This window comes from Vespa mandarinia, chromosome 7 (genome assembly GCF_050613455.1).
Source record: "Vespa mandarinia isolate Hongniang chromosome 7, ASM5061345v1, whole genome shotgun sequence".
NCBI lineage: Eukaryota > Metazoa > Arthropoda > Insecta > Hymenoptera > Vespidae > Vespa > Vespa mandarinia.
The window spans coordinates 3527916-3554544 of NC_140816.1; the positions used below are offsets into that span (position 1 = coordinate 3527916).

General features: G+C 31.0%; 5 protein-coding genes across 18 annotated transcripts; 3 read left to right on the top strand and 2 right to left on the bottom strand.

The window, feature by feature from the left end:
* Position 1: 1 nt before the first annotated feature.
* Positions 2-5104, bottom strand: LOC118440627 (uronyl 2-sulfotransferase). The gene is made up of 6 exons (XM_035863941.2): positions 4767-5104; positions 3685-3894; positions 2053-2213; positions 1809-1886; positions 1081-1241; positions 2-973 (listed from the first exon to the last, which is right to left on the bottom strand). The coding sequence occupies exons 1-6, from the start codon at positions 4950-4952 to the stop codon at positions 828-830; spliced, it is 942 nt and encodes a 313-aa protein (XP_035719834.1). The 5' UTR covers positions 4953-5104; the 3' UTR covers positions 2-827.
* Positions 5105-6340: 1236 nt separating this feature from the next.
* Positions 6341-10489, top strand: Nop17l (PIH1 domain-containing protein Nop17-like). Its single transcript, XM_035863911.2, has 4 exons — positions 6341-6922; positions 6991-8205; positions 8273-8691; positions 8769-10489. The coding sequence occupies exons 1-4, from the start codon at positions 6398-6400 to the stop codon at positions 9148-9150; spliced, it is 2541 nt and encodes an 846-aa protein (XP_035719804.1). The 5' UTR covers positions 6341-6397; the 3' UTR covers positions 9151-10489.
* Positions 10466-17513, bottom strand: LOC118440630 (uncharacterized). Its single transcript, XM_035863945.2, has 6 exons — positions 17332-17513; positions 11714-12044; positions 11269-11392; positions 11049-11199; positions 10744-10960; positions 10466-10659 (listed from the first exon to the last, which is right to left on the bottom strand). The coding sequence occupies exons 2-6, from the start codon at positions 11908-11910 to the stop codon at positions 10533-10535; spliced, it is 816 nt and encodes a 271-aa protein (XP_035719838.2). The 5' UTR covers positions 11911-12044; positions 17332-17513; the 3' UTR covers positions 10466-10532.
* Positions 11773-15195, top strand: LOC118440634 (uncharacterized). 7 transcript variants are annotated; one of them, XM_085658405.1, is made up of 7 exons: positions 11773-11919; positions 13084-13122; positions 13487-13582; positions 13821-13951; positions 14174-14396; positions 14465-14701; positions 15055-15195. In XM_085658405.1, exons 3-6 carry the CDS (start codon positions 13487-13489, stop codon positions 14693-14695), a joined length of 681 nt encoding a protein of 226 aa, XP_085514531.1. In that variant the 5' UTR covers positions 11773-11919; positions 13084-13122; the 3' UTR covers positions 14696-14701; positions 15055-15195. The 7 variants fall into 7 exon arrangements, with proteins under 7 accessions (XP_085514531.1, XP_035719851.2, XP_085514530.1 ...); XM_035863958.2 differs by lacking the exon at positions 13084-13122; XM_085658404.1 differs by lacking the exons at positions 11773-11919; positions 13084-13122 and adding an exon at positions 11989-12073.
* magu (SPARC related modular calcium binding-like protein magu) lies at positions 15906-25791 on the top strand. 8 transcript variants are annotated; one of them, XM_035863926.2, is made up of 10 exons: positions 15910-16044; positions 19092-19251; positions 19812-20183; positions 20352-20576; positions 23813-23893; positions 24326-24406; positions 24485-24718; positions 24796-24968; positions 25054-25219; positions 25297-25791. In XM_035863926.2, exons 1-10 carry the CDS (start codon positions 15961-15963, stop codon positions 25380-25382), a joined length of 1662 nt encoding a protein of 553 aa, XP_035719819.1. In that variant the 5' UTR covers positions 15910-15960; the 3' UTR covers positions 25383-25791. The 8 variants fall into 8 exon arrangements, with proteins under 8 accessions (XP_035719826.1, XP_035719819.1, XP_085514527.1 ...); XM_085658401.1 differs by lacking the exon at positions 15910-16044 and adding an exon at positions 17400-17538; XM_035863923.2 differs by lacking the exon at positions 15910-16044 and adding an exon at positions 18395-18584.
* Positions 25792-26629: the final 838 nt, after the last annotated feature.

A 26629-nucleotide genomic window follows, 5' to 3' on the forward strand; every position in this document is an offset into this window, starting at 1 on the left:
ATCAAGTATGTGATTTTTCTTCTACAACATACAACGATTCTATTCGTAAGAAGAATTAAACTTTTAAAGTTTCTGTCTTTGTAAATAAATAGTATCGTCGTCTTTTTGTATGAACACGCTATGTGCTTATGTTGAAAGAGCTTGTATGACGTTAGTTATATCTTTTCTCAAAGGTATAACATTTCAAAGAGGTGAAATAATTTTTGTACAAGTTGTTTCTCGAAAGAGATGATTGTAAATGCGAAAGAAAAAGAGTGTTTGGTAAAAAAAAAAAAAAAAATTATGAAAAAGAAAGCTCGCATAAATCTGAACATTTCTCGACTCAACAATTTTCTGTATTTATTCTACAAATGTTCAATAAATCAACGTAGAAAAATGATATAAAAAGCGAGAAAAACAATTTCAATGTATGTATATGTTTCAAATTATTGTATATGTTTTCAAAACATATTATTCATGTAGATCTCGATTATATTCTTTATCGTTACCGTTTGCTGCTATCGAAATGCATACATTCACAGTGTCCAAGGATTGATTAACTTAACATCTAAGTATATCAGTAACTGATATGATACAAGATGGCGTTGCACGTACAAACAGGCGTTCAAAATCAAAGGATAATGCACCATACGAATATGATAATATTTTTTTTTTCTATTTATCCTGTGTCAAATGACATACATATTCGACTACTTTATTTCTTTGGCATTTCATTTGAAGGATTGAATATTTTATCATTATATATTTTTAACTATCTTTTAATTGGAAGATTAAAATTAATTTTCATGATTCGAAAAACAACACCAGTTATTCTTTAAACTTGATCATCATCCATTATTGGATGTTTGATTAAGTAATCGAAATTTCAACCACTTATAAAATTCTACTTCATCCGCCATTATTTCTTCCAATACCTTTTTCGCTCGTGCTTTGAGATTTATCGAACGTTTCGATAAATAATTTTCTTTCGGTCCTACAAAACAAATTTATATAATAATCTTTGCATTATCATAAATTTAAATGTTTTAAAGTAAAAAAGAAACAAAAAAAAAAGTAAGAAAAAATAAACAAGATACTTACGCAACTTATTATATATGCGAAGGGAACCGGTGAAAAAGTACGGAAATTCCTTTTGAAGAACGTGTAAAGTTTCTTTCATGTAATCAAGAAGACCGACCACTGGATACCATCGAACAACATTTGCCTTGGCTCGTTGTAACGCCCATTTGTTATTTCTTTTCCTTATAGATAAAAAAAAAAAAATATATATATATATATATATATATAAAATAGATAACAGACGAGTGCGCATGCATCTAGATATTCGATCTGAATATTTTGTTATTACATAAAGAAAATTGATCACTATTATTCCTTACAACATGACATCTTTTCAAGCAGAAAAGATGTCTCTTGTAACATTACAAAAGACAAGCTCGATTTCTCTAACAACCAACAACGCAAGTTTCTATTTATGGTATTCAGGAGCAGTTCATTGATCTTGATCCCTCACTATAGTCATCTTCTTACGCAACCTTTACCAAGAAAACGTAGAGTAACTTTACGTAACCTTTAGCCAACTTGAGAGATGATCCCGAGTAATAATAATGAACAGACGAAAAAATATCTCTAAGGTATTCTCTCTGTAATCTCATTCATGGGATCGTTTAATCGCATCAACTGTCGAAAGTAAAGTTATGAGGTATGTATATATTTTGATTGGTGAAACATCCGCAATCCTTCTCACGAAACTGGTTATTCCACTCGCGTTATTGGATATCTATCTATGTCAACGTTGATATACGTACGAGCAACGAGGATCCTGTCCACAAAAATGAGAGATCGTTCCGCGATAAAGAACGGCCGCCATCCCGCCTTTCCGATATCTGTTTAAAATCAAATGAAAATGAAAATGAAAATGAAAATGAGAAAGAAAAAAAAGAAGAGAAAAGAAAAAATAAACAAATAATTTTCTTTAAAATCGATTGAGGAAACAAGGAGTCATTATTTAAGACATGTGTAATTAATTAGGGAAAACAAATTTGGTCTTACCTATGCAAAGCACGTGGATCCAAAGGATCCCTTGCTAAGGCTAAGAAAGTTGGTGCCTGACGACCAAATTCAGAAAAATTCAAAAACCTTATATCGCCATCGAAACTCAATGGTATAGCCTCTTGCCTTATAATACTTGTTATCTCTTCCACGAGTAGTTCCTGCCGATTCAAAAAGAAAAAAAAATTTCTTTTATGACTACATTTACGTTAATTTTATCTCTGACTTACGTAAACCAATCTTACGAGATTATAAAAAAAAAAAAAAGAAAAATACAATAAACTTTTTAACCAAAATCCAAAGAATATATTCGAAAAAAGTGATTAGAATTATTGAAATAATTTTGCAATTATAAATTGTTCACAAATATATATCTCATAACTTGTGAAATATCAGGATATAGATTGCATGGTTATAAGTATGTTTTTTATGTATGTGCAATAGTGCTTGTTAAATGGACGAAAGTGCTATACTTTTAGTTACGAAAGCAAAGATACTTGTCTTACTTGTTGAACGGATGAAAGGATCAATGACCGGTTTTCCGGATCTTTGTGCAATTCGATCAGACAACGCCGCGATACATTCACATTTTCTCTTTTGAAAGATCGTCGAAAAAATAAATATGTACTTACACATATGCGTACAAAAGACTTTTATTCGATGTTAACAGTTATTTATAAATATTTGCAATAACGTAACGCGAAATGTATTCTTTGAGAGGTATTCAAACGTTTTCCATTTATGAGAAATAACCTCGAGTGGCTCTCACAAAGATGAAACGTATTGCGATATATTTACTATACATTTCCCGTTCTCCTTCGGTCGGCTATTTCCTTTATCGGTGAATATAGAGTGTTTCTATATTTTTATTTTTTTTTTTTTATCGATAGCGTAATTGTTACAATAAATCTATGTATAATTATAAGAAAATGTAAATATAGAATGTTAAGAGAATGTTTAGATATAATTCTAAGAAAACGTGTTATTTTGAGTTTTTATATTCACATTGTTAAGTTTTTATATCAACATTGTCGTAGATATGATCTGCTCTTTCTCTCTCTCTCTCTCTCTCTCTCTCTCTCTCTCTCTCTCTATCTCTATCTCTATCTCTATCTCTATCTCTATCTCTCTCTTCTCCTCTCTCTTTTTCCTTCACTATGTTTATATTTTTTCTTAACTTCGTAAGTACATATTCGTTTAGTTGATTTTATTTTGCTTAGCTCATTAGTCATAGACAGGTTGTAGTAGAGTGAACATCTTATGCGGACAAATCTTAACTTTAAATTCATTTCCTTTTGATTTGCTTTATATTAATTAAAACGTTATTTTATTCTTATTAATATTTATATATATATAATTAACTAAAAAAATTAATGTTAATAGAATAATCCAATCTTCAAAAATAGAATATACAATATTGTATTAATAGAAAATAGAGTTAATAGAAATATCCATTTTTTATTCTTAATATTTTTAATTTGTTTACACAGAAAGTATATACATATGTATATATAAATGTGTAATGTGGATATAATAAATTAAATAGAAATAAGTATATTAAGTGAAATATTAATTAAGTGTAGAGATATAGAAAATGAAGAAATATCTGCAGAGATTATTATTGAGATTTACCTGCTGTAACGTCGTCAAAAGTCCAGAATCACCAGCCGGCAAACGAATATGTTTAAACGCATTGTAACCTTGCAAACGTTGCAGGATCAGCACCAATAGTTCTGCACCGGCACCGGGTACACGTGTCAGCATGAGTACGTGCTTATTCATCTCGGGCAAATTTCCACGACCGCCCAATTCAGCCAGGGAGGGCGTGACGTATCGATATGTCTGTTTAACAATCGTACGATGATTTATTAAAGAGCTCTAGGCACACCTGTTGGATTTGATTAGATGTGATGTGACTCCATAAAAATGAGGACAAAAAAATTAAAGAATTAAAATATCTCTTTTCATATAAGTTGCTTGTTTCTTTTTCTTTATTTTTTTCTTTTTCTTTTCTTTTTTTTTTTTGTATCGAAAATTTTAATATTCATTATTAGTTTGAAACAATAATTATATTCGAGAGAATTTTCGATAGCTGACGCATGTTTCTGCTTTTGAACTGGTTTACTTGTAAACATACCTATTCAATAAGAAAGAAAGAGAGAGAAAGAAATAGAGAAAGAGAGAGAGAGAGAGAGAGAGAGAGAAATAGAGAAAGAGAGAGAGAGAGAGAAATAGAGAAAGAGAGAGAGAGAGAAATAGAGAAAGAGAGAGAGAAAGTATATAGTTCGATCTGATTCATTCAGTAAACATGTTCAGTATATAGATACGTTATTAAAAATGCAGAAATTAATTTGAAGAGAAAGACGATGAGAGAAGGACGTGTAAAAAAAAGAAAAAAAAAAAAAAAAAAAAAGAAGAAAAAGTAGCCTTGCAGTTCGAGAGATTTACATCTTAGAAACGTGAGAAAGAAACGTATAACGCGTGAGAAGATCGCTTCGACGCGATTGCATCCGATGCACTTTCACTAAAGAGACATATTTCTCTGTTGTAACAGAGTCGAGTAAGAGAATCGTCGTGACTTGTTAAAAATGACATAGGCTTACATAAAGTGATACTTATGTATATTTAAAAATAGTTTAGAATTATAAAAAATATTGTATAAATTTTTAAGAGATTAAAAGGATTAATAATAAAACTATTCTTTGTCCGATCACCTTGTTGATATTGAATGCATAATTTCCGACGAAACGTGTATCATCCTTTCTGTCGAAATCGCGAGGTTCGATCGTGACATCGACGGAAGAGTTGAGCGTGACCGTACTTGACCTTGAATTTAGAAGGACGAACACGAGAGTAACACCAACGAAAAGGCCAGGAAGAAAACCACGATGGACACGCATCACGAACAACGAATCATACGATTTACGATACCCTGACGTTTACATTAAAAAAAAATAAAAAAAAAAAAAAAAAAATAAAAAAAAATGTGATCGCCCTATGACACTTCGAACTCTTATTTCGATCATCCGTGTTTCTGTATACGTCCACCGAGTAACTGAAGAGAATGTTAGTGGGTCAGAGACTTCGCATTGGCTGATCCCCACGTCTTCGGCATAGGAGAGTCCTCAAGGGTTCCCCACCAGTCTTTTCTTCGAATCGCAAAACTGATTTCAGATTCAACTAAAAGATAAAATATTAGCCAAGCTTATTTCAATGTCAAACCAATCATCTTTGAATCTCCATCATCTTCTCTTCACATTGACTAAACTTCGAAATCTTCTCTAAATGATTTTTTTCGATTGAATTTCCTTTCACCGAGTAATTAACTCTTAATGTATATATATATATATATATATGTATGTACGTATGCATATGTATGTACGTTTTATTTACTATTTGAATAGGAGAAAAATGAAAATTATCAATTGTGTGAACAAAGTTCATTTTGATATATAGAATTTATGTAAATCGCCGGATAGAAAATGAAACCAATAAAAATTTTATTAGATTGAAAGAATATTAATATACGATTGAGAAAGTCATAGGAATTGATACGAATAAAAATGTGTCCGGTGAAAGCTATAACGAATGATTTGATTTCTACGACGTATTTATATGGATACATGTCTATATATATGTACTATAGAATAATCATATGTACCATCTAATTTATTTATTTATTTTCTTATACTCTCAAGGGATGAAATTAAAGGAGTAACAATTTCGAATATAGATCTCATTAGATTCGTCTTCTACAATAATATACATTAACGTCACAAATATAATTATAAAATCTGTAATACTAGAAGAAAATAATGCAATCTCTTACGCAACAATTATTAACGAGCGTTCGTTAATTATTAAAAATAAGATGATATAATATCAATTGCATCATTCTTATTATTTCATTGAGTTTTGATACTTCATTCGGACTCAATATTATTACATTCTTATAGATTTAAATCGATAAAATATTTTATGTATTTTTCTTCGAAATCGAAATGATATTAATCTTTTTAATTTTTGAAACAGTACGTAATAATACACACACATATATAAAATATATCTTAATTCGTTATAGCTACTATTAATCGATTAACAAGCAACGTACTATTGCACGTTTCTAAAGGTAACTTCTAGAACTTTCATATAGAAATACAGATAAACATATACCGCGCGACGTTTGAAAACGTGAAGATTTGTGATTGGTCAATAGTCAGCCGGCCGGCATGGTGGCGCCAGCGATCCACGTGGTATACTTCGTATATGTATATGTGTGCTTCGGGATTCTTCCATCATCAAGTTTATTTGTAAACACGCGCATCAATGCGCATCGCCTCGTAAGATGGACGCGTACGAGTCACGTAAAAGAGATTGGGAAGATTTGGACGTTACCAAGGAAGAGTTAAAAAATATAACGGAGTGCCTGAAAAAGGAAGAATTTCGTAAATTACTTATCGAATACGCGGAAGAAGTGACCGATCCAGAAAATCGTAAGATTTATGAAAAGGAGATCGCTCAATTGGAGAAGGAACGGGGCGTCGACGTCACGTTCGTTAACCCCCAGCCTGGTTACGTCATAAAAACTAGTGTCAACGGAGAGAAGAAATGTTTTTTAAATATTAGTAAAAGTGACATTGTCGCACGACCTACGAGTCACCCTTCCTATGAGGATGGTCACCGTGGTTTACAATGGTCAATTCCTTACACCCTGATACCTCCTCGCGATGACCTTGATAGAAAAAACATTCGTTGCTTGGTCTTCGATGTTGTGTTTCATCCTGACACGATTTATCTCGCATCGAAGAATGCTAGATTTCGTGACATCGTTAATAACACTGCTATGGATGGTATAGAGAATAATTTTAAGGTTAGTATTTCCAAAATTTTACAAATGTATTTTTACTCGGTTTATCAGTTGTTATTTATCATTTTTAGGTGAAGCTCGATAGGAAGAATCTTAAATTTCCTAAGATGAACTTCAAGGGCATCTCTCATCCAAGCGTGATTAGGAAACAATCGAAAGAATCGCTAAAAGAGTCAATAGATATGGATCCAGAAATATATCAGAAATTAATGTCCAGTTATGATGAGAGTCGTGAGCAACAATTTAAATACAGAGAGGAAAAGCCAAAACGCGCACCACCTGAAACTATTTATTATAAGAACAATGATTCTAAATTAGAAACAGAGATCAAGGAATATGTTACTCCAAAATTCATAATAAAACATCAAACGGATATTGATATGGAAGATTTTGTTAACAGTAGAGATGCAAAGATGTATGCAACTATTCCTAAAAAATTAGTTATCATTATAGATTTGCCATTGTTAGGAAAGGCAACGGATGCTATACTAGATATCCAAGAACGTTCTCTTTACTTGAAGAGCGAAAAACCTGCCAAATATTTCTTACAATTACCCCTGCCGTATTGCGTTGATGGAGATCATGGTAATGCCAAGTTTGATCCTAAATATAAAAAATTAACAGTAATATTACCGGTCATTCGTAAATCAGTGATGTTAGAAGAGATGCCGAAAGAAGATAGTGATGTGGATAGTGATAGCAATAGCTTTGTACCTGTCGTATCCAACGAATTAAGTGAAAATTTATTTACCATGGAATCAACTATGAGTGATTCCCTTTCAAATTTAGTGCTAGAAGAAAAAACTATTCCAATGGATTCAATAAATTCCAGTGAAACTTTAGATGATAATGTGTTGCGGACTACTACTAATTCATTAGAAACTACAGTGCCCTTTATGAATGCTGATATAAAATATACATTGCCATCATTTGCCTGTAATATGTATGACAATCAAATAGCTTTTACAGTCAATGTTAAAAATGTTGACCCAGATTCCATACAACATAGAATCTTAGAAAATAACATAGGAATACATATTTTACTCGCATCAGTTGGTGCAGGATTTTTCCCACAGCATTATTCCTTATGTTTTAAGATAGAAGAAGGTTCAATAGAACAAGATTCACTTGTCATTGAACCATGGGATAATAATCTTGTATTTAGTATTAAGTTAAATAATTCTGATAATGTATCTCATTATTTCGTTGGTGTGAATGAAGAGTTCATGGAAAGGAAAGAATTGTCAGGCACCTTGTCATTCAAAAATAGATTGAAGGAATTAATGGTAAGACAATTAAATATCGTTATATTACATATACATTTAAAATGATTCAATGAACATATACTCCTAGGATACAGAGGAGAAAGATTCTGAGGTTCCAGTAGAAGTCGATGTTCAAAAAGAGGATAGATCTGTCATCATAAATATTCGCTCGAATCAGTTGGATTCTGATGACGAGCATGAAGAAGATGAACAACATAATGTGAGTCAGAATAGGAAAGGTATAATAAAGTCAAGATCGATTTCGGAAAGTAGCGGAGACGAATTACCAAGTAGTAGTGGTAGTATGTCGAAAGGAATATTAAAATCGCATCGTACTCATGATTTTTCACGTTCTGTATCTGAATCGAGTGCAGACGAAAATGGTGTAGCTATTTCTTCTGCAGATTTTTCATGCAGTTCAATTCACGACCCTCAATCGGAGTCAGAGTGTTGTAGTCTGAAAAAGACTGTACGATTTAACAACGTTGTATCTCGACAATTATTCAGGTAATGTCACATTCTCAGAAAGCTCATTCAAAGATGAATAGAATGGACATGAAAAATAATAAAATATAATTCTGCAGATCTAACTCTAGCATTCTTGGCCAACGAAAGAAGAATCAACGTAAATTGCGAAACAAAAAACGCGCTCAAGAACGCAAATTAAGCGAAAGCGAAAATTCTGAAACAGAAGAACGTGATAAGTATAAGATTACGCCGAAAGCGACACCAGAAACAGAAATTTCTGAAAATGTGAAATCCATTCTTAGTCGTGAAAAACATTCGGGTAAACAGAAATCGGCTTATATTAAAATTAAGAAATTAAAAAAATCTAAAAAAATACTTTCGGGAAAACGTAAAAGTAGCATCGAAGAGGAAAGCACAGAAGACACACTCGAAACATCGGTTAAAAATTCAGATCAAGCTGAATTCAAAAATGATTTAATATTCGATCTTGATATATAGGTCACACAAAAATTCACACATTGAAAAAATACACATCGAGAAAAAGAAATAGAGGCGAGATAATATGTGTGATAAATTTCCACTGTTAAGGGAATGATAGAAATACGTTGTTCGTAATATTATAACGATTGCAATAGCAATCAATTCGTCACTAAATGTTTTTTAAAAATGTTTCCGAAAATCCACATTAAATGTGATAAAATTTTTTAATATTCTAAGTCTAAAGAAGTATTATGATAAAAACAATGATTGCGTGAAAATTATTAAGAAATATCTACTCTAATGTAGACTTTAAGGTCTAGTATTATACCAGTACTTTAAAGTCTAAGATTGCTATTGAAACGCGATAATATATGATTGAAAAGATTTTGTTATAATTATATTTTATTATATATTTCATCTTATGCTTTGTTTACTGAAAGATAAGCATATGTTTTTAGAATTATCTTCTGTATAAGATACATGAAGAATTTCTCTGTGTCATTATCTATTACTTAATTATATATTTCTTGCGCACGTAATTTAGAAGGTATACTTTATACAAGGAAACGTGTATGTTTTAAAGAGAATCTCTAAAAAGATATAGGTGTGAACCATTTATCTCTACATTTTATTTTTTAAGTGATTATATAATGCAACTGCTCTTCATATTTCGATAAAAGAAAAATTTATTATATACGTGATTTTGAAAATATTTCAATTCGATCAATCGATGAATTTTTTATATCTCAAGTAACTTTGAGACAACTTGATTCTCCTGATCTATTTTTATTGGTAGTTGTATTATATAATATTAAAAAAAAAAAGAAAGAAAAAAATCATGCAGGTGAAATTATAAACAAAGGAGCGTAAAACCAAAAGTCACATTATGTAGTATGAAATTTCAAAATCACCAATTCTTAATCGCGTAGCTCTTATACAGATTTATATATGCCAATATCATATATTTTATACACATTAGAAGAAAAATGAAATCAACTAGGATAATTAATCCTAGTACTTCGATCACATATCTTTAGCTATGTTACACATAAACCCATAAAAAAAAAAGCTGCTTGCACAAAAAGCAAAGCAGGATAATATACAGTTATTTAAAATTATTTCTGTTGCTTATATGCAACTGGCACACATGAAAATATTAAAATACAACCTATAGTATTTAATCGACTATTCCTGTATTAATATCATTTAGTTGTAGAAAAAGATAGTAAAAAGATTAGAAAAAAAAAAAAAAGAAAAAGAAAAAGAAAGAAAGAAAAAAAGTAAAAAAAAAGCGGAAAACTTAAGAACGATTTAATTTGTTGTTTGTCTTTATTATATTTATTCAGACGTAATTGACATCAAAGCAAAGTTATATCAAAAATGCTTTTATTTTTCTTATATCAATTTTTTGGTGGTTTTATCATACGACTTGTAGGTGGTGGAATCTTATCAAAGCCAGCATTGTCAAAGACTGGTAATAAATCTCTAACTCTTTGGCCAGGATAAATTGATGCAAGTTCATTCCATCTAAAATAAATAAATATTTAGAAAATATTAAATGTGATACCTTTGCATTTATACCATATTATTATTAGTTATAACTCGTTAAACCTGTTGCTTTTATATTTCACAAGAGATTGCGATGAAGTAAATGGCGTGTCAGTAGGAAAGTAAGTTGCTCCATAAAAATCTAATCCTTGACTAAGCAATATAGTAGTTTCTTCCAAATTAGCAAGGGTAACTCTTATAACAGGTGGTCCTGTATAGATTGTTGCTGGCTCGTTTACGTTTTGCGCTTCATTTTTTAATCTATCATTGATGGCTTTTACTAAATCAACATACAAAATTTTAAAAATTCGAAAATAACATAATAATCTTTCCTACGAACGATAAAGAAGATTTCTTTTTAAACTTACAAACAGTTCCAGTGGCTAAAGGTACCCTCGTTACTTCCACTATAGAACGATATTTAAATAAAGCATGTCTGATATCATCTTCTGGTAATTCCTCTGGTACATCTAAAACGTATACGGTAAACGTCTTCGCTGGTCTACATGGTATAGCAATCTACAGTAAAAATTATTATTAATATTAAAAAATAATCTTATATACAGTATAATCTTTTACAAATTTTACCTTCTTGTAAAAACGCGCACCAGTTACTTTATGAAAACCTTTCTTGTACACTGCATGATAATCTTCAGTATTGCTAAATTTAAAAAGTATTCCAGTAGCTGTTTTTGTTAAAGAAAATGCTCCGCTGAAACATTTTATAATATATAAGATTTTAATGTTTCGTTAAAGTCTTATATGTTCCTTTTTTTTTTTTTTTTTTTTTTTAAATAGCGCTATTAAAAATCGCAATAAACTAGCATATTACATTTTCATAAACGCGCAAAATGAACAACGACATTAATGATTTGACGTGTTAAAATATTTAATTAAAGAAATGAAATGATCGGCTTATGAAACAAAAAAAAAAGAAGAAAGAAAAAAATACGTACAAACATAATTAATATCGTATCTATAATCGTTAAAGAGAAAACATTTTCTTTTTTGTAATTATTATTTTCGTTCTTACCGGAAGTTCATTTTTTCACAAATGGCCGCTGCTTTTTCTATATTGAAGTCATGGCTAGGTGTTAAAAGGAATGCACCCTTCGTAATAAAATCATTGTCGCTTATTTCCGAATCGGTTTCGCGAGTTTGCCAATCGTCGGTAATATGCCGACTTTCTTGATTAAGTCTTAAAAGAGAACTACTTTTTGATGTTGACATCTCTATTTTGTAAGTACTACTACGGCTCACTTATTTTTGCAACATCTTTTATAGGCAAGATCATAGTACATGGGTTTGTCTAGTCTTTAGGATGATCGAACGTCGTAATACGTTACGCGAGATCGCCTTCTTGACTGAAACATAATCGAGCAGAAAAGTCATGGTAGTAACATCGTTTCAATACGGTATAATACTCATCGCTTTACATTTCCTTATACAGGGTGAAAAATTAACTTTTGTCATTTTCAAAATTCCTTTTTATTACAAATTTTATCAAATAATTTTTCTCTCGTTTAAAATTTATATTATTCATTTAAAATATAAAACTCGCAAGATATATTATGATATTCATTTGTTAATCATTAAAATATTAATAATGACAAAACAAATTTTTATGATGGATTTTTTTTTCTAACTGTCATCATTTAAAACTCTTACGATAATTCGAAAATTTTTTAAGTACTACGTTGGTCAAGAAATTCTCTCGCTTATCGTAAATATTGATTGTTAATAGTACGCGTATTTTATTTGAATGATTATTCAATATAACTTTAAAAATAAGACGTTACTAATGATAAAAATTTTTCGCTCTACCCTATATACATACATTGACACGAATACAACTCTTTGTCTTTGTCTTTTACGATCTACTCGAAGAGACGGATTAATAGGGCTTGCCTCGGAAATTTATCGTGGGCGTTGTCATCTATTGTTATTACTATGTGCATATTCGATTGACAGTGTGTAAATCATTATAGAATATATATGTGTATACACATACTACATTATTATAACGTAATTGCTTATTATCTATTAAACAAACTTCCGTTCTGTCTCTCGGGTTTGAAAAAAATCACGTGATAAATTAAAGTTACTCCTGTATTTCAAAAGAGTCATACTCATAATGATCTGATTATAATTTTCAAGAATACGTAACAACTTTGTATTATTCATTATCAAATTTTCATAAAACATATAAAAAGATTTATTATTGATTCTTATATCAACGCGAGATATATCATTCAAATTTTCATTTTTTTTTTCGTGTATTTCTTTTGACTTTTTATTATTCGCGGGCTTTTTCTTTAAGCTTATTTATTATTCGTATGTGCTTCGTATACCATTCATTTTCTACAATAATTTTTACAGTATTTTATTGTTATTTTATTACAGAAAAAAGAAAATAGTCTAAGCTTATTATTATAGTGCTATGTAAGTAGTGTAAAAATGTAAATGAAAGTGAGGTTACCAAGCCAATAACTTTATAAATATCTTTACCGATTGTTGGTTATGTTGTGTTGTATGTGTGATCATAATTATGTATTACTTATTCTAACGATATCTAATATTAAAATATCTTAATATCTAAAGATAATTTAAAAAATCATCTTAATTACATAAATTTTATTCATAAATTTTATTTATTCATCTATTTTATGTGATTACCTAGAAACGATTAATACTTTTTTTTACATTGGTGTAGCTTATTTATTACTGTTTCATTAGTTGTAGAAAATACTTCAGCACTTTTGAATATTTTTACATTATATTGTTCTTATATATTTGATTTATTTAGATGTCAAATAAAGATATTATGTTTGCGACAAAACAAAATCTCAAGACAACGCTATTACATGGACCAGCAGAATTAAGCAAGACATTCTTATATGAGGTTTGTAAATCATATTACATGATATTAATAAATAAAAAATATATAAATAAGAGGAAGGGGATATGTAGTTTAATATGTAGATATAGATATTGTTTTGACAACCTATGAACATTACATACATTATATATTTCAGTATAAGAGATATTTTTTTCAATAATATAAGTTTATTTCAGTAATATAAGTTTATTTCTACCATAAATTATGTGAAGCATAATATTTATATTATATCATTTAACAGGCAGCCATATATTGGGCAGAAGAAGGTCATCGTGTTTTTTATATCACACCAATACCTTTACAACAAATTCCTTCTGCTTGTCATGAAAGTAATCCTTCGACATACTTTACTTATAAACTGATTACATTTGTGTAAGTTTATTTTTTTATTTCAATTAAAGCGTATAATATTAAACATTTTTTTAGAGTGGCAATATAATATAAGCGATATATATATATGTGAAATTTTATTTACAAATTTCATTTTCCAAATTACAAATAACTTTTTCCAAAAAAAGCTATATACATTTTATTTGATATAATTAGAATTAATTATGTAAAAAATATTAAATTTTTCAATTGATAAATTTGTAGGTATCTATCGAATTATAAATCCTTGGTAACACAGCTAGTAGAATTACATACGTTCGTTTCATTACCTACTATAGTTTTGTTAGATGACTTAGATCATTACATTAAAGATGACGCAACAAAAAAACAAGACTATTGTCAAGAAAAAACAAAGATGCGTATAGCCAGAGCATGCAGCGTGATCTTCGATGCGATAAATTCGTGTTCACGAATTTCTAATACTATTGTAAGCGATTCTATTCTCTTGGCATAATGAATTTCACGGAAGTATTATTAGTTCGTTTATCTTCTTAGGTACACGCGTGCGTGTGGTCTTCGTCGATTTTAAGAAAAACCGATATGGATATTACGATATATTTTCGTAACATCTGGAACGTATCGGAAGACGAGGAGAATAAAATAATTTCCTTAAAAAAGATTGGCCGTGAAACACATCTGGCCGAAGGTTATCCATCCTTCGAATATTACAAATTTCAAGATGGAACGCGAATTTTAAAAAATGTTTACCGTGAATTTCTTGATTAATCAATCGTAAGTTTATTTTCTTATTCATATATATATATATATATATATATATATATATATATATATATATATATATATATATGTATGTATGTATATATATGTATATATATGTATATATATATGTATATATATATGTATATATATATATATGTATATATATATATATGTATATATATGTATATATATATGTGTATATATATTTATGTATATATATATGTATGTATATATATATACATATATACATACATACATACATACATACATACATACATACTCACACACATATATATATTATCTTTAATATAAATTCATATAATATTACATATTTACTTCTCAAACTCTTAAACGAAAACGTTTAGAATTAAAAGATACGAAAACACATTGGAAGGTCAAATTCATTGGAAAATCATTCGTCACTCTTTTCCAATTGGCAAACAAAATTGGCAGCTGGTAAAAGAGAGGTAATTGGATCGGTGTGTCGAACGGTACGAAGAACGAGCTTAGAGGCAAGCATGCAGGCAGGCATGCAGGCAAGCAGACTGGCGGGCAGACAGGACAGGACAGGCCAGAGCAGGCCGGGCCAAGCAGGCAAGCAAGCAGGCAAGCAAGCAGGCAAGCAAGCAAGCAAGTTAAGCAGGCAGGCAAGCACAGGAAAATAGCCGTCGCTGTTGAAAGCCGGGACAGGTTACTCTGGCAGTAAGCAAGTGGCAAGTGTTAGTCGCCCGACAGCACTTGCCACGAATAGGCATGCGATGGTCCCGTTAAGTACCGATCTTACGCTTACTTGTCGTCACATCGAATCAAATCTCGAGAAGTGAATCATTTTCGAATTTAAAAAGTGACAAAGTTTATATATACATACAGATAATATAGATAGAAATATTTCTTGATGAAAAATTGTTAAATTTTATTTTTTATATAACATAGGAACAAAAGAGAGAGAGAGAAAGAGAGAGAGAGAGAGAAAGAGAGAAAGAGAGAGAGAGAAAGAGAGAGAGAGAGAGAGAGAGAGAGAGAGAGCGAGAGAGAGAGAAAGAGAGAGAAAGAAAGAAAGAAAGAAAGAAAGAGAGGGAGTGTCTGTCTGTTAGTTATTCGCGTGTCCAGTGATAGACAAAATAATGAATAAGAGGATAGCATATGTCTGCAGGAGTACAGGAACGAGTGAATGCATTTGAGCGTGTGCGTGCACGTGCGTGTTCGTCGAAATAGTGTTTCTGATCCTGATCGACCTCGAAGACGCGCGATCATCTGCCTTCGAGGACACGATGCTGATGCTGACGATTCGCCTCGCCGTACTTTCGATCTTCCTACAACATTATGCCACCGCTAATTCTATCATTTCTGCCAAGGTATTCCGAAAATTTATTTTAATAATTTTATAATTATTGTCGAAATTTGATGGTAATACTTTTACGAAAGGATTCATCGCGAAGTTTTTTTAGACGGCTTCTTCGAACAGTTAAATCGTTCTAACGTTCTTCAATTAATAGCTTGGAAGGAAGAAAAAAAAAAAGAAGAAATGAAAAGAAAAGAAAAGAAAGCATTTGCAAATTCGCCGCCGACTATTCGCCTCAGATAATTGAAGCCGTTATTCTATGCAATGCATAACTTGTACACTTATCGTGCTCTCAAGCGGTGATATCTGTTGTGCTAAATGTGCGCAGCACACAAAAGTCTTACAGTCATTTCGAATGACTATTGAATCGATCAAATAGTTTGTCAGAATGTTCGACGTTAAAAATGATACATATATGTATATATATATGTGTGTATATATATATATATATATGTGATATTTAAGAAAACACATGATTATGCAAAATAAATAACAATTTAATGTATAAAATGTAAGAACATTTTATTAGACAGAGAGAGAGAAAGAGAAAAAGAAAGAGGTGCTACAATGTATGAAAATTATTATAAGATTACAACATTCTCTCTTTGAACGTTCTAACGCACAACGTGCAATTACGAGTTTTATTTACACTGATTGCGAGCAGAAAAGTAAGGCAAATATCTGCGGCCAGATTAAAGCTCAAAGTAATTTTTTTTTTTTTTTTTTTTTTTTTGTCCTCCTGTTTAATGATATATGCTTTGTACATCTTCGAGATAGGACTAAACTCGTTACGACGTTTTTGACGAGATATACTACGCTCGGTTATACCGAACTAAGATAAATATCTCTCACTTTACCTATCTTATTTATCGGATCTACGTGTAATTAGGAACGAATTATACGCGAACGTTAAATAAATTATCATTCTACGATATACATACATACATAAATGGCTAATAACAATTTTAAATCAAGAAAATATTTTATCCTATCATGTATGAAACAAGAATTCCTTTGTTTGCCAACGATCGTGTTATTAGTTTAAAAGAAAGGTAAAAGACGGTACCTCTAACTGCTGATCGAACATTTAAAGAGCGTGTTTTACATTTAATAATAGGCGCCTTGTACGTCTCTGGTAGTGATTAAGCGCGAGACTTACGTACTGTGTATGTATATATTTATGTATGTATATATCTGTATATGTATATGTGTATATGTATTTATATATGTATATATATATACACATATATATATGTATATATATATATATATATATATATATATATATGTACATACGTACGTTTATACCGACGACCGAATGATAACTGAATTACATAAAACCTCCTTGGTAGTTATTATCTTTTCGACGAATAAACTTCTATTTACGTTAGAAATAAATGTGCGCGAATAAAATCAACTTGTGAAATATAATCGAACTTAAGATATTGTAAGAGGCTTATTGCCATTTAGAAACACATTCTCCTACCATCGTCGCCGTACGCGTCAAGTAAATTATGAGTTCAATCAATTTCCGTATTGATATCTTAATCTTCGACTTCGCGATCCTTCTCTCTCCCTCTCCCTCTTTCTCTCTTTTTCCCTTTCTCTCTCTTTTTCTCTCTCTCTCTCTCTCTCTCTCTCTCTCTCTTTCTATTCTCGTTAAGAGAAACCCATCGTTATTTATAACATTGCTCTACGTTCTCTTGATATCAAATTAATTATGATAAAGACGTATAAAAGCTAGTCGTTCCACTTCAATCGATTGTTTATAAATTGTTAACGTATATTTTACAACGAAATCAAAGAAAGAGAAAGAGAAGTAATTCAATACTGTTTAATGTATTCTATTTTGATTGCCTTTTCGTTCGTTGCTTCGATTTCGATAACGAAAACACGTTCGTACAGTTATATCCCCAAATACCATATGATCGCTACTTACTTTCTCTGCCCATCTTCTTTTTTCTTCTTTTTTCTTCTTTCTTTATTTCTTTTTTTTTTTCTCTTTTGTTTTTGTTTCTATTAAATTTTTTTATACGGTCGAACATCCATCGATCATCTTTCATTTTTAACGAGTCTAAAATTCAAGAATCCTGAAGAATTTTATTTTTTTTTCTTTTTTTTTTTTTTTTTTTTCTGCCAAATAAATGTAAACGTCTCTTTTGGAAATATACTCTTCTCGAAGATTCGAAGGTCGACAAATATCTGCTTATAAATAATATATTATTCACTATAAAAGAGTAAAATCGTATATGATTTAGTAATGAACGAATTTCTTTATTATAGCTATTCACGAATTATTTTTTCTTGATTAATATATAAAAAGATAAAGAAGTAACGATGATGAGACAGAAATAATAATTGATGCGAGACCATGAACCCCGCAGCGGTACGGTACGATACGGTATAGTTCGATGCGGTGCGGTGCGGTGCGGTGCGGAGAGCATCAGGTACAGAAAGCGTCTAAGAAACCTGTTTGGAGACAGCCAATGTCTTACGAGGCCTTTTCTCTTTCTTGTTGCTTTTCACGACACACGCACGTTGATGCATTCCTACGTACGTACAAACAGTTCCTTCCGAATACTCACCATCAGCTATTCTCTATCAGCATTTATTCTTTTCTTCCTTTTTCTTTTCTTTCTCTTTTTCCTCCTCTTTTCCCGTTCCTCGTTTTATGCGCGCAATGGTATGCGAAATTCTTCGGTTAAATATGAGATAGCTTACTATCTTCTTATTTTTCTTTTTTTCTTTTTTTTTATTTTTTTATTTTTTTTTGTGAAAACATCAATCATGAATTTTATGTACATTAATTGATTTTATAATAAATAAATTTTATAAAAAAACAAGAACGATTAGTTTGATCTAAAATTTGTTCAATCAATTAGGATGACAATTAGTCGATAGTAATAATTTTAGACGACTGCGAGAGAAAGAGAGAGAGAGAGAGAGAGAGAGAAAGAGAGAGAGAGAGAAAGAGAGAGAGAGAGAGAGGGAGAGAGAGGGAGAAAGAGAGAGATGATCAGATTTAGAAATGCGTTTTCGTTTATAATTCTATTATCGTAGGAACAATGCCGGAGGAGAATAGCCGAGTGCACGATGAATGACGATAAAAGTGCACCGGTATGTGGAAGCGACGGTGTCACGTATCCTAGTCAGTGTCAGGTCATTTCGAAGCAGTGCCAGGGTGTATCTATCCTAATTAAACACACCGGACCCTGTCCAGGTTCGTATAACATTGAAAATATTAGTTAGTTATACTTTTACACGATCATAGTTAAATATAGAGAAAACTACGAGGGATGATAAGAAGCGATCGGACGAATTTGCGTGATCGTGTGTACTCTGGATTTTTTCGTAAAAAGCTTTACGAAAACAGGTATTTCGATTTATTCTTCTCCAAATCGACAAGATGAATCTTTATAAAATTATCAATGGTCATACGTCAAATCCTTTTTATTTTATTTCCTTTTTTTCTTTTTATTTCCTTTTTCTTTCTTTTTTTTTCTTTTTTCTTTTTTTCTTTTTCTTTTTCATTTTTTATTCTTTCATTTGACACTTCAGTTAAATAAACTCATGGAAAGGTAGCAACACAGTATTAACATTGCTTGAGGCACGATCATATTATTAATTCTCTTTTAAAAGAATAATAAGCTAAGTTAATAATTAACACATTGATATATGTTTTAATCGTTTAATAGAGGAAGATGGTATTAATCGCAAACTCTTCCGCGAATATATATATATATATATATTTGAATAAAAAACCTCAACGAATTTGTTTAGAAATGCCGCCATGCTTTTCGGCGAGACTGTCGTCACGAGTGGGATCACGACCGGTTTGCCGGCCAGATGGTACGTATGCGCCGGTGCAATGCCACATGGAGACCGGGTTTTGCTGGTGCGTAACATTGCAAGGACGTCCACTGCCGGATACCTCGGTGAGGCACCAAAGACCGAGATGCGATAAACTTGCTTCCAGATCAGCCGTTGCTACTAAGAGTGGACAGAGAAGACGTTCCTCTAATTGGAAGGAACGAAGACAATATAGCAGTAGACATCGAAATACATGTGATCGTCTTGAAAAATCCAAGTTTAATAATAATCTCATAGAGAATTTTAGGATCGAATATAAACGAGCAAATATATCAGTGACTGGTAAGTCAATAATTTTATTTGATTCATTAATTTGGTGTTTTTTTTTTTTCTTTTTATTTATTTTTGTTTTTTGTTTTTTTTTTTGTTTTTGTTCTTTTTTGTTTTAATTTTTATATTATCAATGATAATGATAAATACCATTCGAAAATATCATTCGTTTGTTCGTAGGTGATAAAAATGTGGAACGCGTATTGTCTTGGAAATTTGCGACTTTAGACAAAGATGGAGATGGTTATTTGGACAGAGCAGAATACAAGGAACTTCGTAAACTTGCTAAAAAAGCAGTTAGACCTAAAAGATGTGCACGTACATTTGCACGAACCTGTGATCTCAATCGAGATCTGAAACTCTCGAGGCAAGAATGGGGTGCTTGTCTGGCCAACGATTTCACTCGTAAGTCCTTTACACGTGCCACCTTTTACCTAGTTCTTCTTCTTCTTCTTTTTCTTTTTCTTTTTCTTTTTCTTTTTCTTCTTCTTCTTCTTCTTATCATTCTGTTGTTACGGATTTATCCTGAATGCGGGCCGATTAAAGCGCATTAAACAATCATAGAATATCCTCTGCACGATTCCACCTCTTTTTCTCGATCTGTCATCATCGATGAGCTCTCTAAAAAATTATTATCGTTTTCATTTCGATGCTTGCAAGCGAAAAATTCTTTTGTTTTTTATTTTATTTTCTCTCTCTCTCTCTCTCTCTCTCTCTCTCTCTCTCTCTCTCTGACTTTCTCTCTCTCTCTCTCTCTCTCTCTCTCTCTCTCTCTCTCTCTCTCTCTCTCTTTTTCTCTCTTTCTCTTAAGTGGATGGTCGAAATCTTCCTTGCATTAGTCACGCACGCATGATGAATCATTCTATTGGTATATAATCACATTACTATTCGAAATACGAAACCGCAAGGGAACAAAGTTTGATCTTTCTTTAGACATTTATCCTTTGCTATATTAGGACTTTACATTACTTAAATGGTTTCATAATCATAGACTTTGTCAGAAATTAATAAATTAAATGCAAATGTCTTTTGGCATAAGGAATGTACAATATTGTCCAGCATATCTCTAATAATACACATTGAAACTTTAATAGTTAATATTTTCAGTACTTTGTCAGTTTTTTATCATCCGTGTTTTAGATTACCTTGTTCTTTAGATATAAATGAAAAATGGAAAAAAAATAGGATCTCGTTACCTTTACATACATGATATTTTCTTTCATAGTTATGGGTAATTAGGTACGGAATTATAATATCGCTGTCGTTATTAGAATCATCTCTATTTTCAAAAAGGGATGATACGTAGTTGAGATAACTGATAATTAAATAACAGGAATATTGGAACAATATGCGAAGAAGATGAAGAAACGAAAGAGGAAACACGTTACGAGGAAAGAGGTAGGTTGTATTATTTGTTTTCATTTTTTACAGTACTAATCCCAAATTATATAAATTAGAAAATTCATCTTTCTCAATCAGAATCACGTATTAAGAGTTTATTTATTTATTTTTCATTATGATTTCAGTAAGAGTTCCGATCAGCGTTGTCGTATTATTCGATCGAAGATCCAACTTCAAATATTACTTCTACTTAAACTTGACGTCGACTAGGTATTCTTCAAAGAATAATGAAGTTAGTAACTCGTATAGAATTGCTATGAAAAAAAAAAAAAATAATAATAAAAAAAAGAAAAAAAGAAAAAAAATTCTTGCTAATACATATGTATATACATACAGGGTGTTTCCTTATTGATAAGAATCGCAAATAATTTGCATAATGTGATGTATCAAACAACGTATGTAAAAAGATTTTCTTAATAGTTTTAATCCCTAACGAGCCATTTCAATATTGCAAGTTAAAGAAAACAGCCTGTATATTATGCTATTTTGATAAGGACCTAATAATATATGTTTCATATTACGATTAACGTGCACCTCTACGAAGAAGGTGATGGGTGTTAAAAGAAGATTAGGAGAAGGAGGAATAAGACGACGATTGGCCAGTTGGATGAAATATTGTCATCGTTCGGGATAACCGTGCGATTATACTATTGCAGTTTGGATCGAACATGATAGAAAAATAAAAAAGAAAAAGAAAAACAAACTACGATCATTTTTCATATGGACGGTAACGAGATCCGTGACTGCAGTACGATAATTAATCATTAAGCAAGAACATAAATTTACGTTTTATCGAAAACAAGAAAGACTCTATCATTCTCATGTTCGTCCTTGAGTAAAAGAGATATCTTAAAAATTTATCGTTAAATATCGTCATATCTAACAATTAGTTAATTACGGTAGACTTTAGGATGTAAAAATTAATTCGTTGATATGCTGGACATAGAAAGGAAAGATCTTTTCACTGATAGAGTGTTTAAACCTTTTCCCTTTCGACATTTTTCTCTTCCTATCATACTCTACCATACCAAAAATAGAGATATACATAACATACATATATTTATACACACACACACACACATATATATACTTTATACATATTTTCTTCGTCTCGCATGTTTGTATCGAAATATTCGAAATAGTATGCGACAAAAGAAAAAAAAAAAAAAAAAAAAAAAGAACAGAGAGAATTATTGTGACACAGTTTGCGTTGTCAATATAATCCTCCTTCTCCTTAGCTTCGTGAAAATAAACGAAAGTTTGTTTTATTAGACGTATGCAACAATGAGAAAGAAAAAATAATTCCCATCGATAGGATAGGCAGGCTCGGAATGTGCATGCATGTTTCTTTTCATATACATATCATGCTTCATTTCTAATTCTAATCCGCTTGAAAGCTTCTATTGATACTAGCACGATGTAAAATGGAAAATGTGATTTCGTTTACTTGGTGGTTCATTGATCTTCGGTATGCATTATTTAACATGCAAGAACCTACGTTGAATACGCGTATCGACTGTCAACGAGGGATAAGACTAAAGTTGTTAACGTTAAGTCGCGTCGTAAATTAAGAATGCCGTTCCGAGACAGGATATATCGTAAAAGCGAGACCCGCTAGATAGTTCGTCGCTAAGGTTTAATATTCGCAAATTCTGCAGGAAGTTTGCCCACACATATGTAGCTGATCTCGCTTTGAAAGGAATTGAAGCAATTGACTTCGTGTAACACGCGCCTGTTTAAAACTATCCTCCTCATTCTTCTCTTCTCGTTGTCGTCTCAAGTTTTTACACCCACGCGGGTTCTTCCGTCGATAAATACCTTTATTTTTGAGGTCGAGACAAAATTGAGAAAAGAGATTGAAATAAAACGATATGGGGCGCGGGTGAAAAGGAAATTTTTAATAATGATAAAAAATGATATTATTTTTCAAGGTTTCGATATAAAATTTTTCAATGTTGTACATTGTTTTATCGAAGACGGTGGGTTGCACGATCGCAAAGTGAACAAAATGAAAGTAAAAATATGTGTATGGCATGATCCGTGCGTGCATGCGACTTTACTATGTCTCTTCTTCTTCTTTTTCTTCTTCTTTTCTATTCCTCCTCCACCACCCCTTTACCCCCCTTATGAATTACGAATTGCTGCTATGCTTTTGAGCAATGGTGCGCGAATGACGCAAAGCAAACTGTACATATATAGGTAAAGCCGGTCGGCTGAGTGACATCATTGTTATCATTTAGTACGTTTGTTCTTGTCGCTGAACTCCGCAGCAGATCCTCCCGAGGTCCCCGAGGACCAGAGGACACAGGCCACTGATCAAGGTGAGTTTCAGTCCTGTAATGTCCTTTGGGGTAATATTATCGCATTTCTTTTTTTCGTCTCTTCTCGAGTATCACTTGTAATAATAGAATATTAATTTCATGAAATTCTCTACATTATCTCCATCTTTATTTGCATATAAATATATATAAAATATATATATATATATAAATATATATATATATATAAATATATATATATATATATAAATATATATATATATATATCTTTTTTCTGGATTTTTTTTTTTAAATGAACATTTTTTATGAACGATAATCCAGGCAATTTATTGCGACTTTTAGTCGTAATATATTCCATGTATATATGTAAATATGTAATTTGTTCAAAATAACAAATAACTAACAAAAAAGTGTTGAGTCCTCCGAATTTTAATATACTACGTAATCTCTATAACTTCATTCACATTATTTCAGTACTCAAAGGTAATTCCTCGCCTGTACATTCGAGGCCTACGTTTAGCGATAATCCAGCCGATACCAAAGAAGAAAATGATGGTTTGTTTCTTCTTGAACACGCATTTATCATTTTTATATTGTTTAATTTTAATAACACAAATTTTTATAATGCATCAGCGACTGATTGTATATCGGATAGACGATCGGTGTTGGAAGATCAAAGACAAAATTCACAAGAAAAGTTTTATATACCACAATGCACACCAGATGGTAGATATCATCGTGTACAATGTTATTCCGGTTATTGTTGGTGCGTTTATCAAGATACAGGAAAACCTATACCTGGTACATCTTCGAAAGACAGTACACCAAATTGTAATCCAGCACCTACACCTAGCAGACCAATGAAGGGTATATATTTATTTTTCTTATTTAAAAATACGAATGTAATTTATTTCAAATTGTTTGCTTTTTCTTTTTTCTATTAGGATGTCCCGAATTGAAGAAACAAATTTTCCTACGAGACTTGATGGATTTAATGCAAAAGAAAATGAAAGCGTCTAGTACGGATTCGAGCGAGATAACAGCCAACTGGCAGGCTTCCAAAGAAGAACAAGTAGCCACGTGGCACTTCGTAATGCTCGATAAAAACAAGAATAAGGTGTTTAATTAATTTTTATTTATTATTTGTCACGATATATCGCTAATAGTAACATACGTTTATCTTAATGAAGTCTTAATTATAGATTTTAGAAAGAAAAGAATGGAAGAGCTTTCGCATCATGGTCTCCAACAATAGATTGCTTCGTAAATGTGGCAAAAAATTGCCTAGGTATTGTGATATTAATAATGACAGAAGAATCAGTATGACGGAATGGTTGAGTTGCCTGAATGCTCAACATCTGGTAACAGGTAAGTTTTTCTATCAAAGATATTTTATTTTAACAAATGATAATTTTTTTTTATTGTCTCAATAATATATTTATTAGCTGAAAATCCGGAAAAATCATCTACAAACAAGCCAAAGAGGATGGGTCCTAATCCATTGGATCAATTTCTCAATGATGACGATTAATAGAAACCCTTTGTGATATATACATTATCATTTAATCTATGCAATGTGAAAGCATTGTGATAATTTAGTATTATTCAATCATAGAACTTATTTGAAAATAAGATTGAAAAATTCGAAAAGTCATTTATTAATTTTACGTTATTCTTTTACTTCGTATTTGACGATGAACGCGAATTTCATCATTTTCCATACATAATGTTATCAATCGTTGGTAATCTATTAATGGGATAAAGAATTATTTCTTCATTTTTCAATTATTACTTTATCCGAAATATTCACTTTAATTACTTTTAAGGGATAATTGAATGTAAATCAAAATAAAAAAACATTGTATATATAAAAATCAATTGTAATTTCAACGATAAACAACAATGGTAAATTTGTGAATATATTTTTGTATACTTGTCTTAAAAATATAGATACTGTTCGTAATATTATTCCAATAGTATCTATGTACATAACCAAGATCTGCTTTTATTATCATAAAAGATAAGATGAACACAGAAATGTAAGAACCGAGAAGATTCGAATGTTTATCTCGATTTCATTATTAAAAGTCCGACAATCCATATTATGGTACAATGAATCATACAAGAGTTTTTACAAATACAATTACACGCCAGATTATATATTAGTACATTAGATTAAGGACTGTGATGAGTCTTATTGTTAGAGAATAAAACCATAAATTTAAACGTACTTTATAAATTTATGTAGATCTTTAAACTCCATTGTTTAATTTATATTTGAATACGTGTGTGCGTCTTGCTTGGATATAAGAGCACAGGTATGTGTGTGTATGTATGTAAATATATATATATATATATAAATACAAAGAATAATGCATTTATCAGATCATAATTACGTACAAAAGATAACAAATTTATGTCCACATCCTCACGCATACGTATACACACACACACACACACAATTTACACAATTCTTTCACGCTCAGTTTCATGTAACACTTTTATAATCTAAACAATTAAATTTTATTCATAATTTCACTTGATAAATACACAGTGGTATCGCTGACATGTTTACATATGTTACATTTTTGTATAAGTTATTATACATTATATCCTTATAATGAAATCAACAATTATAGAGAGGTAACGATGCTAAACAGAGTATAGTATAAAATATATATACAATGGTGTTAAATGACAGGCTAAACGAAGAAATAAAAGGGAAAAAGATACTGCTAGAGACACAAATAGGATTCAGGAAAAACAGAAATACAATAG

Excerpts from the sequence above, each read along its gene's own strand:
- Nop17l (XM_035863911.2), top strand. The coding sequence starts at position 6,398 with ATGGACGCGTACGAGTCACGTAAAAGAGATTGGGAAGATTTGGACGTT. Across the intron at positions 6,923-6,990 it reads GTATAGAGAATAATTTTAAG|GTGAAGCTCGATAGGAAGAA; the intron begins GTTAGTATTTCC and ends TATCATTTTTAG. Across the intron at positions 8,692-8,768 it reads GTATCTCGACAATTATTCAG|ATCTAACTCTAGCATTCTTG; the intron begins GTAATGTCACAT and ends ATAATTCTGCAG.
- LOC118440634 (XM_085658404.1), top strand. Across the intron at positions 13,583-13,820 it reads GCAAGACATTCTTATATGAG|GCAGCCATATATTGGGCAGA; the intron begins GTTTGTAAATCA and ends ATCATTTAACAG. Across the intron at positions 13,952-14,173 it reads TATAAACTGATTACATTTGT|GTATCTATCGAATTATAAAT; the intron begins GTAAGTTTATTT and ends ATAAATTTGTAG.
- magu (XM_035863926.2), top strand. The coding sequence starts at position 15,961 with ATGCTGATGCTGACGATTCGCCTCGCCGTACTTTCGATCTTCCTACAA. Across the intron at positions 16,045-19,091 it reads ATTCTATCATTTCTGCCAAG|GAACAATGCCGGAGGAGAAT; the intron begins GTATTCCGAAAA and ends CTATTATCGTAG. Across the intron at positions 24,407-24,484 it reads TACCAAAGAAGAAAATGATG|CGACTGATTGTATATCGGAT; the intron begins GTTTGTTTCTTC and ends ATAATGCATCAG.
- LOC118440630 (XM_035863945.2), bottom strand. The coding sequence starts at position 11,910 with ATGTCAACATCAAAAAGTAGTTCTCTTTTAAGACTTAATCAAGAAAGT. Across the intron at positions 11,393-11,713 it reads TGTGAAAAAATGAACTTCCG|CGGAGCATTTTCTTTAACAA; the intron begins GTAAGAACGAAA and ends AAAATGTTTCAG. Across the intron at positions 11,200-11,268 it reads GTGCGCGTTTTTACAAGAAG|ATTGCTATACCATGTAGACC; the intron begins GTAAAATTTGTA and ends TTTTTACTGTAG.
- LOC118440627 (XM_035863941.2), bottom strand. The coding sequence starts at position 4,952 with ATGCGTGTCCATCGTGGTTTTCTTCCTGGCCTTTTCGTTGGTGTTACT. Across the intron at positions 3,895-4,766 it reads ATGCATTCAATATCAACAAG|ACATATCGATACGTCACGCC; the intron begins GTGATCGGACAA and ends ATTGTTAAACAG. Across the intron at positions 1,242-1,808 it reads GGACAGGATCCTCGTTGCTC|GAAAAGAAATAACAAATGGG; the intron begins GTACGTATATCA and ends TTTATCTATAAG.